The sequence below is a fragment of the Aphelocoma coerulescens genome, chromosome 19 (genome assembly GCF_041296385.1).
Source record: "Aphelocoma coerulescens isolate FSJ_1873_10779 chromosome 19, UR_Acoe_1.0, whole genome shotgun sequence".
NCBI lineage: Eukaryota > Metazoa > Chordata > Aves > Passeriformes > Corvidae > Aphelocoma > Aphelocoma coerulescens.
In genome coordinates this window covers 3,450,112-3,462,647 of record NC_091032.1, presented here as the reverse complement: position 1 = coordinate 3,462,647, position 12,536 = coordinate 3,450,112, and the positions used below count along the sequence as shown (strand labels likewise).

The 12,536-nt window shown below is 43.2% G+C and overlaps 1 protein-coding gene across 1 annotated transcript; it reads right to left on the bottom strand.

Moving 5' to 3' along the window:
* Nucleotides 1-2,272: 2,272 nt before the first annotated feature.
* Nucleotides 2,273-10,133, bottom strand: RFC2 (replication factor C subunit 2). Its single transcript, XM_069033465.1, has 11 exons — nucleotides 9,966-10,133; nucleotides 8,818-8,887; nucleotides 7,969-8,010; nucleotides 7,465-7,571; nucleotides 6,217-6,318; nucleotides 5,341-5,441; nucleotides 4,527-4,684; nucleotides 4,100-4,165; nucleotides 3,564-3,644; nucleotides 3,124-3,237; nucleotides 2,273-2,480 (listed from the first exon to the last, which is right to left on the bottom strand). Exons 1-11 carry the CDS (start codon nucleotides 10,073-10,075, stop codon nucleotides 2,370-2,372), a joined length of 1,062 nt encoding a protein of 353 aa, XP_068889566.1. The 5' UTR covers nucleotides 10,076-10,133; the 3' UTR covers nucleotides 2,273-2,369.
* Between the last annotated feature and the right edge of the window lie 2,403 nt (nucleotides 10,134-12,536).

Genomic DNA, 12,536 nt, shown 5'->3' with positions numbered 1-12,536 from the left:
GGTTCCTCCATTGCCAAAGTCTGAGTTTGAAAGTTGTGGAGCCAAAGCAGGCAGGGCAGGAGCTGGATGTGGAGAATTTTCCCTTTGCTTACTGGGTGTCTGAGCAAATCTCCCTTTGCAGCTCTCCAGAGCAGTCAGCTGTAGTGAGGGGTAAATCCATCCTTAGCTTTGTAAAAGCTTCTGGAGCACTTCTCAGCCAGTCACCTCATTACACTGGAAGGTATCCAGGGACTGTTTCAGGAACTCTCATCAATGTCTGTTATTAGTCTTGCTCTGAACAACCTCACAGTTTGTCTTTGCCATGAGTGAGTACGGATGTGTGTGTTCACTGACACGCTGTCCTTTCAGGATTGGCTTTAGGTTTGCAAGGATTTCTGGTGCTCAATCAGAATTGCTAGACACAGTGTCATTTAAACCTAATACAAGGAGACTTACATCTCCCCTGGGCCCACCTCCTTCTCCTCACATTAGGTAGGCAGTCAAGTGAGAAATTCACTTCCTGTTTTCAATTTAAGATGCTTTAGAAAAGTAGTTCTGGCACTGCTGGTGCAGCTCTGAAATGGAGCTGGGGAGCCTGTGCTAAGTGCTGGGAAGCAGCGGCTCTGCACTCAGAGGGGGAACAAACACCTTTGGAGAGTAGGAGGTGTTGGTAACCTCTGGGATCAATACTTGTCCTCTTCTAAAGAAAAGGGAGTGTGATTATGTCCCCGCAGAGCTGGAAATGATTAGCCCAGAGGAGAGTGCTCCAAACTGGAGCTGTGAAATGCAGCTACTGAATATAGTTGAGAAGAAACCCTCTGAAACCAGGTAGGAGCAGGAGCCATGACCCTCCATGTTCCTCAGCCTTCCACTGGCACCACCACTGTAGGCAGGCACATTCCACACGGTGAGGACTGGCCTTGAGTCATCCTAAGTGTTTGCTGCTTTATGAAACATCCATGATAACACCTCTTCCTTCCCCATTCAGCAATGAACACATTTAACGAGAAAGTAGAGACAGAGTAGGCTGGTTATGATGTGCAGTCAAAGGAAAATTAACCTTATTTAAATTTTTAGGGACAAAAGCTGTGATGCTGTGTCTGTAGAGAACTCAGCAGCTCAAGCCCCAGTATTAAACTATTAGTTGTGTACTTAATAGAGTTTGTGCTGATAGTGAGAACTCACTGGCTGGGAACCAAAGCCTAAGTTCAGTATATATCTAGTGAAGGAAGAATGTACTTTTGAGCATTACATCCATTATTCCAAGAGCTGTTTGCTGCACGCCCTGCATTTTAGCTGCCAATACCCTTGCTCTCCTGCACATTGAATCACAAAAGTTTGTCTGCAGGCTCTGCCAGAGGAGCTGCAGGAAGACTTGAGGGGAAAGTCATGATGCCACCAGCTCCTGCTGCTGAAACTTGTGACCCCTTTGGCTTGTCAGAGAATGGGAGAGTGTACCCAGCCCCTGCCTCAGTGCAGGACCAGTCCCCAGGCTGAAGCCAATTGGTGCTGCCAGGAAAGATCCATTTGGCACCAAGACAGCTGCAGTAGGGAACTGAACACTTGGAGTGGAAATCATCAACAAAATGGGCAGAAGTGCAACACCAGCAACTTGTGACTCTCTGCTCTTTTGTGTGACTGCTGTAACCAGACCATGCTTAATTATACTAAGATGTATCTGCTTGGAGACACAAGTCCCACATCTCATATTAGGTGGTCAAATTCAATTTATATTTACTTTCTCTCTGCACTTCACACTTAATTGCCCATCTACACTGGCAAGGTGTTTCCAAAACTGGACAGGAAAACATGATTCTCTAGCTTCTTGGCAGGCTGAAACTATGCCATTACCTAACCTGGACATGCAGGGACAGGAAAGGGACCTCACATGCAGAGCATCCCAGAATTTAGTAAAGTATTTAAAGATTACAAAAAGAATATCCAAAATATATTGGCACCATTAAGAAATGTGTAAAATTTCTCCTGTATGTTTGGTGAAAATACCTTCCCTACCCACAGGACAAAGTGGCACTTGCACAATGTATCTCAATTATAACTTCAGTAAATGCTGTATTTTGTGCAAAAAAATTCCTTCTTGGTCTTGGTAAGATCACTGATGACCAGGCTTGAAGTGTAATCCCTAACAACAGGGTTCCATTTTCCTTTCTCCTGCTTAGGTCTCACCACCACGGACATAAGCAGTTTTGCTGAGTGCACTGGAAAGATCTTATTGCTCTGGACTGTCACAGTCCTCCATTCTATCCTGGTTATAAAACACATAAAAGTTCACAGGTTAAAGTAAATTTTAGAGCTTTATTGGTCTAAATAAAAAAGCATTAATCATTTTTGCAAAAACATCTGGTTTCCTCCCAGCAGGCTCGAGGAGGTGCCTAACTGGCTGCAGGGGCTGCAGTCTTCTGGCACAGCCGGGCCAGCAGCCCAGCCATTTGTAAAAGGGAGTTCACACCTTCTGCTATCTTCATGTGAGTGTACCCGATTTCCTGGTGACAGACACTTTGTCAAGTCTTCTGTTTGTCCCCCAGTCTGTGTATATTTTACTAATGACTAAATAGAACATACCCCTTACTGCTAAAAGACCAGCTTCAAGTCACACTAACTTCACAGAATGTATCTACTCTATAAACCAACTAAAATGCCTTTTGTTTTTAAAATCAAAGCCTTTTCTTCCCCACTTCCTTTGTAAGAAGCAAGGTGCCTACATATGAGGACAGTCTTCAAATATGAAGAGTGATTTCATATCACCATCTTAACCATTTGTCAACTCCCTGTTAATATAATTTAATATTTTACTATCTATTGGACTAGAATCAAGTACGCACTTGATAAACATTTTCAAGGAGTTATTTGAGATTTTGATATAAATAAAAAATTCAGCATTACATCTGCTATTAATTTTAGCTGATCACTAAAGTGACTTCTGGGTGTTCAGATGCTAAATTTCAAGTGACCCTTACTCACAAACTGATGATGCAGTGGTAAAGAAAGCTGTAATGAGTCAAGAAACACTTTCTTTGTGCTAATATACAAGAAATTTTAAATGGAAACCCCTGAGGCTGCCCCTGATCACATCCTCTTCTTGAAAAGGCCCAAAAGATTCCCATCAGGAGCTGGGTTAGTACTAACCTTGATAAATTCCAGTTTCAGATATTCTGGCATTTGAAAGGTTTTACACACACGGAAGATATTGCCAATGACATCTTCTGGAGAGTATCCAAGTCGCCACAGGTGAGCAAGAATCTGTGCAGGCAGGAAAAATCCCCCATTTATCTGCCAGGTGAGTCAAGATACTGACTTTTGGAACAGCTGTATATAACTGAAATTGCATGTACTATTTATCAGCTGATTTAACCTCAAGCATCTAGCAAGTAATTTCACTACAGCTTCCTTTTTTACGTGTCAGCTTATTTATCTGAACAAACTCCCCCACAAAAGGGATTTAGTTCATCTACGTGGTATTGCCCTTATCTTAAAAAACAACACACACTGTGAATTCCTCAAAGCAAACAAAAAAATTTGTAGAGAAATAATGTCTTCCTATACTGACACAAGACATGAAAACCAACCTTGTATGCTTCATCAATATTTGCATTTATGCAGTGTTGTATCATTTCCTTCACAAGCAGAGGATGAGGCTCATCACATACCTGTATCCAAGAGAAATATTACACTTAAAATATTAGAAGACTTTGTGTTAAACCTCTGGTATTTTCACCAAGCTTCCATGGAGTTGAAGTACTGAATCAGAAATATTCCATAATACAGACTAAATTTTAAGTAATCTGACTTTTCAGATAGTCTGTCATGGCAGACTCAACAGCATGAAATGAGAACACCCAAGTACAGGTTCCCAAGTTATCACTGAAATTTCCCAGCAGTTATGTGATTTGTGTGCTTTGAGAGAGCTGCAAAGCCACAGGGGCTCAGATGTGCCATTAGGGACATCTTTTCAAAAGGCATATGGGCTTTTTAAAGTCTAATGCTGTAACTGCTGCATACACAGGGCTGTCTCCAAACTAGCAAAAAGGCTTATGTGTCTAATGGAATCTCACACAGCCATAGGGCTAAACTTCTGGCAAAACTGTTTTCAGCTATTACTGACCTTAAAGACATTTTCACTGTTTATAAAGCCAAATCCAGAGTATGTGGATTGTAGGTTGTTTAATGCCTGTGAAAGAAAAAATAAGACACTATTTATTTTCTGAAGTGCTCTACTTCTCACTCCTCTCCCCAGGATGAAATGCACTTCAGGAAATGATGCCAAATAAGCAGTTTGCAATTAAACAACAGAAAAAAATCACAAATTTCTGCTGACTTTATTTCCTCCCACAAATTTGGTATCCACTTCCCACCAACTCACTTTTAATAAGCATTTTAAGCCCTCACAAAACCAAACAGTTTAGTTACTCTTGGACCATAAGTCACATCCCCATTGCTTTACCTCTCCAGAGAGAAATCCTTGAGAGCTGCAATTGAGAAGTTTTTTGCTTTAAATAGAAGCCTTTGTTTCAGTGTCTTTCTCCTCTTACCTGTCTCATATCACCTTGGGCTGTGAAGATAATGGCTTCTAGTCCATCATCTGTATATGATACATCCTCTTTCTCAACAATTTTCAGTAGCCTGGCAAGGATTTGTGCATCTGTCAGCTTGGTGTAACGCAGCACTGCACACCGAGACTGTATAGGTTCTGAGGACAGAGATGTGTAATTAGCTTCTCCCTTTTTCTCAAAAAACCCCACAATGAAACATATGTCTTCATTTCAGTTTCCAACAGTTCTTACATCTTTTAAAGAAAACTGGTATGTGAGCTCCAAGCAGAACACAGCCTCTCCTTCAGCACACACAATTGTTATGGTCCTTCCCTTGAGCCCAAATGTGCTACTGGAGTTTTTCCAGTTATGTGGAAACATATACAAAGCTCAGCTTCCTCTGTTCTCCTGGATTTCTGAATATAGATGTTTATCACGTTATTTTATCAAGGGAACTCTAAAGGTCTGCAATGTGTTCACCTCTAGGCAAACTTTAAGATTATGATTCAGAAAGGACAAAAAGGGTACCCAGTAAACAATACATCAAACATCTTAAACTGTAGCAGAGTGGGATGCAGATTAAGCCCAAAGCTTCTGCAGTCACATATGGCACTATCCATTAAAAATGGCTGCTCAAAGGGTTCCCTGGCTATACAAATAAACTCTCAGCTGAACTACAAGTGGCTTGATTTTTCAGAAGTACTATGCTTTCTTGCAACAAGCTGGTCCAAGGTATTTCTGGAAGCTGCCTTGGAAGTTAGCCAACAGTATGGAGAACATATGACAAGAACACCCAGGAACCAGCAGCACTTACCTATGATTTTGTCAGAGGCATTGCACGCAAGTGCGAAGCGTGTTGTTTTGGAATAAATTTCCATTGTTCTTCTCAGTGCTTGCTGTGCTCCATCTGTCATGCTGGGGGGAGACAAGGAGTTAGGACAGATTTTGCCCTTCGCTCACTCCTAAGTGCAGCCTAAGAACTATTTTCATACAAGCTTCAGAGTTTACTGATACTAAGCTGTGCTTTGTAAATGACTTAATACTCTCGTTTGATAAACTAAGCAGCTTTTTCTAGTCATGTGAACAAAGTCTGCAATGTCACTGAGACCTCCAAAACATGCAAACTGACATCCATGACATGCAAAATGAAATCATTAATGCTCTGAAGAACACTGCTAAGAATATTAATACACCACCTGCATAAGGTGGAGGAGGAGAATGTTCCATTTTCATCCAGTGAAATTCTCTATATGAGCCAAACTCTTCAAAGAGAAGGAATCCCAGAATCCCAGAATCCCAGAATGGTTTGGGTTGGAAGGGACCTTAAAGCTCATCCAGTTCCAACCCCCTGCCATGGACAGGGACACCTTCCACTAGACCAGGTTGCTCCAAGCCCTATCCAACCTGACCTTGAACAGTTCCAGGGATGGGGCATCCTTCCAGCAAACTGAAAGGTGCTGTTTCATATCCAGAGCACTCCACGTCAATATTCAGCATCTCTTTTGAAGCAATAACCTCTGCTTGCTGTGAGTACTCCCATAAAATCACTGTTCAATCCATATTAATTTCCTAACAAATTGTTTTGCACAGCTTGATAGAAACACTCAATACTGTCCAAGATTGGAGCTCTACAGACAGGAGAGATGTGGCACATTTCACACAGTAGCTGAGGTCATGAAAAGCAACATACCTGTCTGCTTCATCAAGGATGATTATTTTATGCCGACCTTTTGGAAGTGTGACCTTTTGCTGGGCAAACATTTTGATTTTGTTTCTTACAACATCAATGCCTCTGGAACAATAATTCAATTGATTCATGAGATGTGGGGTGAAAATACAGAATAGATTTTTTTCCAGCAGCTACAGCAGAAGTGCTCCTGGTTCTTCCACTGTTTGTTCCTGCCCCTTCAGCTGTTTCAGTGCAACTGCTGTGGAACCATGCTGTAAGCCAGACTGTCCAACTGATTCGGATTCAAACACTAACAATCCTTGCTTTAGGGGGTCTTGAAGAAAGTAATTTAAAGTAGCAACACAAATATACACAAAATCAGTAACCTTACTTGCAGTACCACCACAAAATGACTTTGTTTGGCACAAGGAAAGGGTAATAAATAACAGCAGAAGCATTTAAGATTGCTTTGCCAGTTCTTCCCGCAGCTCCATCCACAGCCCCAGCTGTAGCTCAGGAGAGTTTAAGAAAAACAGCTGGATAGACTGAATCATATCAGCACAACATGGCTGTCAGTGCAAAGACCTACTTTTATTAAGAAAGGATTTTACTTTTTTGTTCTGTTCAGAAAAAGAATGTTGTGATTCTGTAGTTCTTCTATAACTGATACTAACAGAGGTAGGTAAAGTGTATTGTGCTCAGACAACCCACCAGGAAATGTCAGAATACTTCAGGATGGGTCTGAACAGAAATTGGGAAATGTAATCAGCCCTTAGTGCTGAGAAACATAGTCAGCCTCTAGTGCCCATTAGATCCTAAGAGTACAGTCAGTGTCCCCTACACACCTAACACCCTGATCCTACATTTTAATCAACTGCCCTTATAGTCCTAATTTCTCTCCCTCTAAGCACTGAAGAGTTTCAGTATAAACAACTTGTTCACATTTCATTCTTAGGATCCTCATGAATGCAGTGGGAAGCTTAACTCTTTCAAATAAATTTGAGAAAAAAGTACCATTATGGATTCTGCACTTGACCTGTTTATATTTTCATTAATGAAAGTATCTATAAAGTTTATAAAACATCAAGAAATAATATCTGTGTTGATGGGTGAACACCAAAGATTACCTAACTAGTTGGAAAGACTGCACTAAAATAAGTCTTAGAGGTTTTACTATAGCATTAAGCCTATGAAACGGGCCTGGGTTTAAAAACAGAAATGGAAACTTGCTTTTTCATTAAAAATTTGGTAAGATTTATTCATTCTCACCTGTCATTTGAGGCATTCAGCTCCAGAACAGCATCCTTTAATGCAGGACCAAGCAGAGCACGAGCCAGGCACAGGATACTGGTGGTTTTACCTGTTCCTGGAGGGCCCTAAAAATGTGACAGTGCAGCAACTGCTGATAAGTTTAATGCAATTGTCTAAGCTGTGCTCTCTACAAATCTCCTCGGTCATGAAAGAAGGCTGCAACAGAGGAACTGCAGAGAAAACATCAGCCTGGAAGCTGTGCCTGAGCTCAGCATTCTGCTCCTAACAGAGGACGTATGCTGCAGGGAGAAGCACAGGATGTGTTTCAGCAGGCACCTGAGGCAGAGTTAAACTTGTTTCTCTGTGTGTTCTGCCAAGAACATTGCTCCAAGACCACACAACCAACATCTCTCCCTCACCAGTACACTCAGGCACAAAGCTGGTCTGTACTGGGAGGCCATCCTGGCTAGATTTCAAATCCAGGACTAACACTGAAATACAGCATAACACAGCAATACTCACAGCAATTATAATATTTGGTACATTCCCCTCTTTTGCAAAGACCTAAGAAAGAATGATAATAAGAAATTATGTAAGAAAATAACATGAACAAGCAGTTTCAATTCTGTTCTATTTTAAGCATCAGAAACATGCTTCTTTTTTTCCCCCTCCTGTTTCCATTTTTTGAACCCTGGTGCTTTTATATGTTGGTTTTTTTAACTGAACTGTTAGAAATCAGCCCCTAGAATAATATAGAAATATTTAAAAGGACTTCATGCCACAGGTCTTTAGTACTCTTGCCTTTCCTTTGCATCTGTTTTAATTATACACTTGCTAGTATAATCTTTCTGTTAACAAATACTGTGTTCACAGATTAATTTGTCATAGAATTATAGAATCCTGGAATAGCTGGAATTGGAAGGGACCTTAAAGCCCATCTCATTCCAATCCCCTGCCATGGACAGGGACATCTTCCACTAGACCAGGTTGCTCCAAGCCCCATCCAACATTGCCTTTGACACTTTCAGGGAATAACTGATACAGCAAACATTTCTTTAAAAAAAAAAAAAATCTTTCTGTTGTTATACGAATTATGTTTATTAATTGAAACAATATTATTATAACAGCTACAAATTATCTAAACTGTATCAAATAGCCAATTTAAACATTCCAATTGAACAAGGCATATTTCCTTACACACCACTCAAATATTATGTAAAACTTGGAATTTTTTAAGTAAATCAGGAAGCTTTCTTACACGTACTCAAGTATGTATGTAAAAATACAACAGTGTTTTTACTGGCCTGTGGACCTATAAAGAAATATAGATATATAGAAATAAAGAAAAAAGACACAGGAACAGCTACACACCTCCAACCTGCTCACAGTATCTTCATTTCCAACTATTTCAGACAGTTTCATGGGTCTGTATTTTTCCACCCTGTAAAAGTAAAACTCCACACACTTCACCACATCTAATAACGCTTTAATAGTGCTTTAGACTGATGGACAAGGAGGATTATGTTAAGAGAGCACGGGACAAAGATGACTGGACATGTCTTTACTGCAAGTGCTGCAGGGTCTCCCTCACTGCTAAGCACAGCATTCCACAACATTAATCATTCACTCAAAGAATCCCAGAATGGTTTGGCTTGGAAAGGACCTTAAAGGCCATCTCACCAGAGCCTCCTGTCACGGGCAGGGACACCTTCCACTAGACCAGGCTGCTTCAGCTCCAACCTGGCCTTGAACACTTCCAGGGATGGGGCAGCTACAGCTTCTCTGGGCAACCTGTGCCAGAGCTGTACCGCCCTGAAAGAAACACTTCCCAAGGAATCAGGGCCCACACTGAAGGACAGATGGTGTAAATATTTATTCCATTGGTATAAAAAAGCAAAAGGAGGGGAAAAATTGCTCAAACAGGAATTCAGTGCCTCAGCCTGAGAAGCCACCCTGCGTGCTCTCCCGTAGTCAATGCAGTGCAGGGCTGAGTTTTCTCTGGGTTACAAAGGAAAACAATGGGATTTTCTTCACTATTGATTTCTGGAAGTGTTCAAGGCCAGGCTGGGGCTTGGAGCAACCTGGTCTAGTGGAAAGTATCTCTGCCCATGGCAGGAGGCTGGAACAAGACGGCCTTTAAGGTCCCTTCCAATCCAAACCATTCTGTGATTCCTGCCTTCCCAGCCCCGGCAACAGACCGGGCAGGTCACAGGGCGCAGGCAGAGTCCCCGGTTCCGAGCCAGACTGAGCTCTTGCACCCCGGCGGGCATCGGGGGACGGCCCTGAACACGCGGGTCTGGCCGTGGCCGGGTGCGGCCGCCACAGGCGCTGCCTTCCCGCCAGCAGCGCGGCCCGCGCTCCCCTCGCAGGCTCTGGCGCCCACAGCCCTGCCCGCCTCCGCGCTCTGCACCAACCACCGCCCGCCCGCCCGCCCCGCGCTGCGTCCCGCCCCGCTCCCTGCGGCGGGCGTCCATGGCGGCTCAGGGGGCCGCAGTCCCTCGCCCGCTGCCCCTGCTCACCAGGGCAGCTCGTAGTGGCCGCTGCCGCCTATGGGCGCGGGTTCAGCGGATTCCCGCTTCTCGCCTGCCGACGGCCCGGCCTTCTCGTCCTCCGCCACATCCACCTCCATGGCGGCGCAGTTGGCGCTGCCGGCCCGTCTCCCCGCCGCCGCCGTGAGGGAAGGGGGGGGCCGTGTTGCCGGGCCCGCCTCCGGGGCGGGCCGGCGGAGGCAGGCGGGGTGGGCGCTCTCCGGCCGGTTGCCTGCTCCTGTGGCTGCTCGGTGGGGCGGGGAGGCGGCAGCCCCGGCCTGTGGTGGTGGGGCCGGGCTGGGCTGTGCCGAGGAAGGGCTGTTGGTGGGGGGAGGCCGCTCGCAACTCGGCTGGGTGAGCTTGTGCTCGGCTCTTTGGACTCTCTGGGCTTCCCACCCTACTGCGTGTTAAGATAGTAACAACAGTAACGTGTTTGCATTTCAGGGGTCTAAAACTTTGTTTTTTCTATCTACCTGTATTTTCCCCCCATAAAATGAAAACGGTACAAGATGCATTGCAAAATATTGTAAGCAGTTACGTTATAGTTGGGGGGGATGATTTTGGCTCTATTTATTGAACACGTACAGTGTATACAGGCTGCCCAGGGAAGCTCTGGCTGCCCTGTCCCTGCAAGTGCTCAAGGGCAGATTGGATGGGCTTGGAGCAATCTTGTCTAGTGGAAGGTGTCCCCATGGCAGAGGGTGGAATGAAATGAGCTTTTAAGATCTTTTCCAACTCAAACCATTCTGTGATTCTATGATTCTAAGTGTTCTTTTCCAGGTTAAGTCAAGGTGGCTCATCCACCTAAGTCAAGACTCATTTTTTTTCTTAATTGATAATTCTGATGAAGTGTTATGGTACCGAGCTTATTGGTACCCCTACATGCTACCAGCCCCTGACAGAGGACTGGGTTGTTGTATCCATAGCATTAGAATTTGGAAATCAGTACTCATTTTCAACCTCAGTAGTTACTGGGGCCTTGGTACATCTTTCAGCTCTGTTTATGCTCCACGTAATTAATGACATTTGTGTTAGCTCAGTGAGCAGAGCATCTGTCCTTCAGTCTGGGCCCTGATTCCTTGTGAAGTGTTTCTAATTTAAGATTGGTGTGAGGCAGGAGCTCACAACTGACCATATTTGCAGCTCAATGTGAGCAGTGACAGAGTAACTTCATCTTACTTGTCAACAAGTACAACATCTGTATTCCAGTGTTACTGTCAGTACCTGTTATTGGTATTTTGAGGTTGACATATGAGCATTTGCCTTCAGCCTGTAAAACTGGTTCTGCCTATGGCCTGACAGTGATGGAGTTTGCTGAGTTTCTCCTAAGGCTCTGAAACTCTGGAGGGTGAAGTTTCTGTTTTGCAAAGTGCTGTCTAATATCTGACTTTTTATGTAGGTGGTAAGTGCTTTAATCTTGTTTTGCACATTGTTTTTATTAATAGCTGTAGTGGGTCCCAGTGATTGTAGGATAAGTGTTATGTAAGGGTAAAATTGGAAGTGTTCTGCAGCCTTCATGTGCCTGGCTGAGTTAACATCAACAGTGGATTAACTGCCTCCATTGGAGGTAAAGTAGATAATTAAATAATTATATGGCATATGAGGGTGAGAGTTGGCTTTTTTTTTGGTATTCAGACTGTTTGTTCCTGTGACACTCAAATTCACTCTTTTGTCTTTAGATTTAATTTTCTGCAGTGCTCATCAGAATCCAACATGAGACAGTGAAATACTGCAGCACTGTTGGTCATAACAGCCTGTCATGCAGCACCCTGGATATGCTTTGGTTTCTTGCCAAATTAAACAGTAGTTCTGCTCTTAGGAAGTACCAGTTTCTAGATAAGATATTTTCCTGGCTAGCATTAATTCTACCACTCTTACGTGTAGGATTGCTGCTGATAAGCACTCAAAGGACAATAGAAAGGCTAATGATAACAACCATTGCAGAGAGCCTGATGACAGATTTTGTGATGTTTCGGCTAACAGTTGAAATAAATGTAGTTTTGAGCATGGTCTCCTAAAGTGCTGCAGCCCAAGCGTAGGCAGGAGCTTCTCACAGTGGTTTATCAAACACAGAACAAGTATTTATTAAGGCATAACAATATTGATAGGGATATGTGGCAGGTGGACAGGCAAATGTGAGCTGAAAGTTTTAAAACCCATCATGTCCCAAAATCCGAGCTGTTCTTATTGTAGTCTGGCAGTTGAGATCACAGGATACATCCAGGGTGAAATGAATTCCAAATTCAGTGCTGAAATAGCAGAACTTTTGATGTGTCATCAGCAATGCCTAAATACAGATGTACTGTGTTATCCTGAAAGGAGAATAATCCTGAATTAAAATTATTCTTTCAGATCCTTCTTGCTCATACCCCAAAAGATGTATAGAAAAGTTTAATAAGTACTTGTAATCAGTACAGAGTACCGACAAAGGCTTTTTGCTAATGGTTTATTCAGCAATTGGAGTGTTCCTCTTCAGTGTATTCAAACAGCATCTATTACTAGTAGTGGGGATCTCCATCAGAGAAATAAATCATGATCTTGTCAGCCCAGCAGCAAGGAAGT

Coding starts and splice junctions, on each gene's coding strand:
- RFC2 (XM_069033465.1), bottom strand. CDS start 10,075: ATGGAGGTGGATGTGGCGGAGGACGAGAAGGCCGGGCCGTCGGCAGGC. Junction 8,888..9,965: donor GGCCACTACGAGCTGCCCTG/GTGAGCAGGGGC, acceptor TTACTTTTACAG/GGTGGAAAAATACAGACCCA. Junction 5,442..6,216: donor ATCCTTGATGAAGCAGACAG/GTATGTTGCTTT, acceptor GTCTCCCCCCAG/CATGACAGATGGAGCACAGC.